Genomic DNA, 6,539 nt, shown 5'->3' on the forward strand with positions numbered 1-6,539 from the left:
GTGTGCCTGTTTGTGTGTGTGTGCACGTACATGCATGTGTTTATGCATGCACGTGTGTGTGTGTGTGTGTGTGTGTGTGAGTGAAAGAGCTGAAGAGATTTCACAACCTTCTAATAAGAACACAGGTCCTCCAGCCAGGAAAAAACACAGCGATTCAGAGTACACACACATTCCGGCATTCACAAGAAACTACACACTTCACGTGGAACACAAGGAGTTAAACAACAATACAAAAAGAATTTTAATGAAATAAACAGAAGTTTCCTTTTTTCAATTTACTGGTCCAAGTGTCTGTGCATCCACACCCTTAACAGACACAGACACGCCCTGCCTCCTCACAGAGGGGGCTCAGGGCCAGTTAGCAGGAAAGGAGTGATCAGAGCAGACACCCGGTCCAGCTCTGCGGCTCACTCTCGCTCGTTAGCCGCGCAGCTTATCAGCGCGTGTAGAAAACCGTTATCTGCACAGGGATGCAAAGACCACAGTAATCCAGGGATCTGAGAGGAGGTGATCAGTGATATAACAAAGAATCAACCATCACTGCTGGAGTCTAAGATACATCTAGGTATGCCTAAGTCATTTCCTGGACAGCAATACTCCTTGTAGGCCTAATAATTTGTTTTTTTTCTTTACAAAACTAAATGAAATATATTTCCTTGAAATAAAATCGGGATCAAATACACACAATAGATCATTAAGCTATTTAAGACGGAGGGAAATTATGGGATCAATGCGACACTAAAAAGAACGATGAAAGGCGCAGAGAAAATGATGGTACTGGCCAGGAGACACATAATCATTCATAATCATAAACATTTTTGGGAACTGAGGGCTTTGGCTAAATCCTGTAAGATACCATGCAGCAATCTCCAATATCACAGCCCCAGAATAGTATGACTGAATTGTGTAAAACAGTGGTAATTGTTCATACATCACCCAAAAAACAGAACCACTATAATGCAAATTGCTGTGGATGGACATGAAGGCAGTCAGAAACACCCCCATGCATGCCCTTGGATCAGTCCGGGATCCACCAAACTCTCATGCAGAGGCCGGTCCACAGAGAATTCATAGGGGGGCTGCAGCCGCTGGTGGGAGCGTTTTCCTCCGCGTTGAGGAATAGGGAGCTCAGAGTGGTGGGCGGGCAGGGGGTCTGTGAAGAAGTAAGGGTGTAGCAGAGCCTGCAAAGAGGGAAAGAGGGCTTTACTCTACATCAGAGGTGGGCAACCAGGGCCGTGTCTTTCTGGTTTTCATGGTTTCAGCCCTACTGTTTATGCCATCTGACATTTAGCTACATTTCTTGGTAAGTGCATGAATGACAGCAAAGAATGTCCATGTGTCCCTATATGAAAGGGTTCCTGTGATCAATCTAATCTGCGAGTGGACCAGTGTTGGTGTCAACAGTGCCAAACCAGAGCATCTGTGGACTAGGCCCTGTGGATTAAACTAGCAGGCCCTGTCGATTAAACTAGCAGGCCCAGATACAGAGCCCAGTGCAGCTCCTCTGAGCCTCACCTGGCTGGCCCCGATCCGCTGTTTGGAGGGGTAGACCAGGAACCTCTTCAGGAGATCCACCGCCTGCACGGAGGTGTCCGGCACAATCTCCTCCAGTGGGATAGGGGGGTTCTCCTTGAAGGTGATTTTATTATAATCTGGCAGCTCAGTAATCTCCTGTACATGGGAAAAGGGTTGGTGAAGAGAGAAATAAAGAAGGCAGCCAATCAGAAGGGATGACCTGACCCGACCCAAACCTTTACCCGACTGAAAGCTCATAACATCAAACTCCAAAAATTCCCCACAGCAACCTAATTGCTCATGTGTGTGCATTTAAGATAGATGATAGATAATATAGATAGATAAACAGATAGGCAGATAGATGTTTGACTTATGTGAGGACAGTGCACTCACCGGCCAGACGTGCTGGTTGGGTGTTCCCAGGACCCTCAGAACACAGCACAGCTGCTCAATGTCATTCTCCCCAGGGAAGAGGGGGGAATTATTCAACAGCTCCCCGAAAATACACCCCACTGCCCTGCAATCACAGCAAAGCAGTCTCCATTAAACGCAAAAACTCACGCTAGATACACTTATAAACACAGGAAGACATAATATGTATTTATATATGCATTATTCCTCTTTGAACAATGTAATAAAAAGTGAAATAGCGCCATCTGCTGTACTGAGAGTACCAAGCTAAGAGAACCCTACGGGGGAGGGATTAACAAAATTTCCCCTGATGTTGTGGTTGGCGAATTAATAGGAAAGCACATAGTGTCTTGTCAATACAATTTAATAAAATGCTAAGCATTTAAATAGTAGTGAAAATATGCTGCATACCAGAGATCAACACCTTCATCGTATTTCCTGGCACCATATAGAAGCTCTGGAGCTCGATACCACCTGTAAACAAATTCTGCCTGTTATTTTTTTTTTTATAGTTGTGAGTAGGACTAAAAATGATTAGGATCTGCAGATATTAGCTGGCAACACTTTATTTGAACCATTTAACATGAGAACACTGTCATACACATGACATAACAAGAACAGAATGGCATAACAGATGATGTCAGCTTATGTCATAAGTCATAAAACTATCATCACCTTTACTGGTAAATGCTATGACAGTACTAGCTCAAGTAAAGAGTTCCAGATTGGTATTGACCTAGAACCCAGGGCAAAGCTCTGTTCAGCCCTTCAGTTAATCACATTCCTCTCCAGTTAATCACATTCCTCTCCATTTAATCACATTCCCCTTCAGTTAGTCCTGTTCCCCTTCAGTTAGTCATGTTCCCTTTCAGTTAGTCATGTTCCCTTTCAGTTAGTCATGTTCTCTTTCAGTTAGTCATGCTCCCTTTCAGTTAGTCATGCTCCCCTTCAGTTAGTCATGCTCCCCTTCAGTTAGTCATGCTCCCCTTCAGTTAACCATGTTCCCCTTCAGTTAATCGTGTTTCCCTTCAGTTGAACATTCCCCTTCGGTGTACCTGGTGGCCACTTGGTGACTATACAGCCGCTCGCCTTCATTAGAGAACAGCCTGGCTAAGCCAAAATCAGCAATCTTCAGATGACCAGTGGAGCTGATCAGGAGATTGGCTGGTTTCAGATCCTAATGAGATAGAGCACTTGTATTATCCACAGTGAGGAAAGCTTTAATTCACATAGCATTTGTAAAATGCACAATTTTGAATGTACAGTACGTATAGGGCCAGTAAGTCTCATCTCATCCACACAAACATATATGATCTAATATAAAGTGCCCTCAAAAAGTATTGGAACAACAGAGTGACATTTGTTGTTTTGCAATACACTGAGGGCATTTGAATTTGAGATTAATATGATCAAGATGAATTTGAGATCCCTTTCAGGATTTTTCTGCTTTTAATTTAATTAGTGGAATCATATCTTGATCTGACATTTGTAAAAGCACCAGCTGTGCTCAAGTAAAGTACAGGAGTGAACCAGCGTCATTTAGAGAGCTGTCGATTGGAAAAAACCCTCCTGGACCGGAGAGTTACACAAAGAGGATGTGTACAATTCAACAGAGGCAACAAGAATTATACATCGTATTTTGTATAATTAAAAATGCAGACATACTACACAACATGAAGGGAAAACAGGAAACATGCATGTGGGTGTGGACAACTACAAGGGCGTGGCTATAGCACACACAAGCGCCAGTCTCACCCGGTGCATAATGGAGTTCTCATGGCAGAAGGCCACCCCTTTCAGCAGCATCATCATGTAACCTTTGACCTGGGACTCTGTGAGGGGCCGCTGGGAGTTGCGGATGACCTCTGACAGGTCGGACAGCATGTACTCGAACACCAGCACGAAGCCTGTACCATGAGGGAAAACGTTCTTCAGTTTCACCACCTGAAAGAAGACAAAGCTCGCTTTGAGAAATTACACATGCAACATGCAGCAGTTTGTCTTCCAATCTCATGGATGTCTTTTTCACTCCTGTACATAAGCACACTCACATCTTTGTGATACATCTGCAGCAGTAGATGATTATACAAATGTGTATGAGCTAATTAAATAATTAAGAGCACAAGCTGGTACAAAATCCTGAAATGGATTGGCCTAGTTGTGCGTCGTGGTGACACATATTCCAAATCTTGTCTGAAAAGGGCTGGTCCAGGGCTGTCCAGGTTTTTCTTTTAGCCCAGCACCTGATTCCACATTAAAAATACCCGCAAAAGCTCTTCCTTCAGTCCATGTTCCAGATTTGGAAGGGTTCCTGATTTTACTCAGTGCAGTTTCCCTGCTTTGTGATACAGGCCCCTGTTCAAAGTCCTCTTTGTATATAGACATCTTGAAAAGTCACAATATAAATATTTCATCATCATATTTCAATACTGGAGCTAATACTCACATACTGGTTGTCTTCTATCTCCTGCAGGGCCTTAATCTCTCTTAAGGCCTGGTTAGGGATGCCATCCTCCAGCTTTCTGAGAGCGACTTTTTTCAGTGCCACGGTCTCTCCTGTCTATGAAGAAACACAACTAACTCTGTAAATAAACAAATACTTGTATTCTTTCAGTTTTTTATACACCCCTTAAGGTATTAAATTATCAAATATTCTTATATTCTTGCATATAATGACAGATTAAGAACAAAGAAATTGCTTTTGACCAGTTAACTTCCTCCAGCTAACATGAGAAAGACATATAATTTCATTAACATTCATAACATTCATTAATAGTCCACTACATAAAGCCAACTAATGTAAACTCAGGAAACATTAACATTTTAGTATCATACCAGAAGGACGTATAAGTAAATGTTACTCTCAGTGCTATGTTTGATCTCATGAAATTCAATCAAAATCTCTGCAGGCTCATCTAAGTGTGCCTTTTCCCACCACAAAAACATAGTCCCCGTAGCTAGTCTTGGTTAAGTAAATGCTTAAATCCAGCATAACTGTCTGATGTTTCTATGCAATTCTGAGTGGCATCTCAATACAATACGAATATTACTGGTACTTATTACATCTCTTGGATTACCATTCTAGTGAGATACGTGCCGTCTTCCCATAATCCCTTCCAATTTCCATATGGAATTGTAGTGATTGTACTAGACACTGGTCGTAGAAAGCTGCTGTGTGCTCATTTAAATTGTTATTCAGGGCCGAATTGCGTAATTTAAACAGTACTGGAATTCAAATAAAGTACACAAATTTAACCGCAGTGACATGAATGTAACCTGGGTCCAAGACACAGGATACTGGCAAGGTACTAATAGCACTCGACCCCTGCGAAAGTCAAGTGCAGAAAGGACCAAAACATTGGCGGTAATGTTTCACTGTAGCTAATTTACTGACACCATTCATCCGCAGTAGAGAAGTCTACATTTAATATCTAGCTAACGCAAACTACTCCACAATATCTAGGCAGCTAGCTAGAAAGACAGCAAACAGTAACTAGCCTAACTGACGTTACTATCTTATATAAGGTTAGTTGGCAAAACATGTAGTATTAAGCGAATGCTAGCAATATCGTTACCTCAATATGTTTGGCTTTAAAAACGATGCCATGGGCCCCTTCTCCGATCCTACCCAATATGCTGTATTGATCCATCACTGAGTGACGTTCATTGGAAACCAAGCACACCTAACAAGAAAACCAATGACTAGAAGCAAGAGTTCGGCATGCAAGTTACGAGCTCCGTTGGCTAGCCAGTCTGCAACCTAATCCTGTGGAAACCGATCATGAGCTCAACTAATTAGCCACACATTCGAGAGGCGCCGAGGACGAGGCGGTTCTCCAAGCTTCATTGTTGGACAGAAAGCAGTAACAAGCAGCGTCCGCAAGCTCCTTACTGCACATCATATCCCAGTAGCAGAGAGCAACAATAATCTCCTTCTAAGCGCTTTGCCAGTAGTTTCCTAGCTACGCAAATAACAGAAAGACGTTGCGCAGACGTGTTGATGTCACAAGCTTTGTGGCCGCTGCTTGCAAAATAGGCGCCAAACACAAATACGTTTGTCAGTTTGTTGAAATTCTCTATGGGTCACTGGTAAATGTTCTCCAAATTAAAATACAAACATAATAAAACTAGCCTAAATGAAAGTGCAGATATAGATTACTTATAGAAAATGCACTATGAATATTTAGCCGTTAAGCGTGAAATTTGTCGAGACTTTAACAGTCCTAGCTGTAATTCGTAATGTGTACATACTGTACCGGACCCGTCACTGAAATCAGTCTGCCTTCCAGTTTTATCGACAGTAAGTTTACATCCTGCAAACTGCTCCTGTTTGGTGGGCGGGGAATTGTTAATGGAAAGGTGTTGGAACCAAGAGTATGGCTGCTTTTTACTCAGGACTAATCAGTGAGGAAAATGTGCCTCGTTTACAATGATGGGTAAACTGTGGTGACTAAATCAGGGGATCCCAGTAATTTGGCTTCAAAATGCCTCCCTGTCCACTTCAACTGTTGAATGGGAAGCAATGTCGGTCCTGCACCAGAGGTGGTGACTACACCATTCCGGAAGCTTCCATAACTGACGGATCATTTCATTCTTCCAGTGTCAATTCACGA

General features: G+C 42.6%; 1 protein-coding gene across 3 annotated transcripts; it reads right to left on the reverse strand.

The window, feature by feature from the left end:
- Positions 1-217: 217 nt before the first annotated feature.
- On the reverse strand, positions 218-6,324 carry cdk20 (cyclin dependent kinase 20). Of its 3 annotated transcripts, none has more exons than XM_061258351.1 (9): positions 6,178-6,324; positions 5,502-5,609; positions 4,373-4,486; positions 3,682-3,870; positions 2,982-3,103; positions 2,338-2,400; positions 1,909-2,032; positions 1,516-1,671; positions 218-1,181 (listed from the first exon to the last, which is right to left on the reverse strand). In XM_061258351.1, exons 2-9 carry the CDS (start codon positions 5,574-5,576, stop codon positions 990-992), a joined length of 1,035 nt encoding a protein of 344 aa, XP_061114335.1. In that variant the 5' UTR covers positions 5,577-5,609; positions 6,178-6,324; the 3' UTR covers positions 218-989. The 3 variants fall into 3 exon arrangements, with proteins under 3 accessions (XP_061114335.1, XP_061114336.1, XP_061114334.1); XM_061258352.1 differs by having other exon boundaries at positions 6,183-6,277; XM_061258350.1 differs by lacking the exon at positions 6,178-6,324 and having other exon boundaries at positions 5,502-5,908.
- Between the last annotated feature and the right edge of the window lie 215 nt (positions 6,325-6,539).

The sequence above is a fragment of the Conger conger genome, chromosome 10 (assembly GCF_963514075.1).
Source record: "Conger conger chromosome 10, fConCon1.1, whole genome shotgun sequence".
In the NCBI taxonomy this organism is placed as follows: Eukaryota; Metazoa; Chordata; class Actinopteri; order Anguilliformes; family Congridae; genus Conger; species Conger conger.

What these genes read in the sequence shown, in the direction of transcription:
- cdk20 (XM_061258351.1), bottom strand. Translation starts at nt 5,576, where the DNA reads ATGGATCAATACAGCATATTGGGTAGGATCGGAGAAGGGGCCCATGGC. An exon ending in AGAACTCCATTATGCACCGG is followed by an intron (nt 3,104 to 3,681) that starts GTGAGACTGGCG and finishes CTATCTCATTAG; the next exon opens with GATCTGAAACCAGCCAATCT. An exon ending in AGCGGATCGGGGCCAGCCAG is followed by an intron (nt 1,182 to 1,515) that starts GTGAGGCTCAGA and finishes CCCTCTTTGCAG; the next exon opens with GCTCTGCTACACCCTTACTT.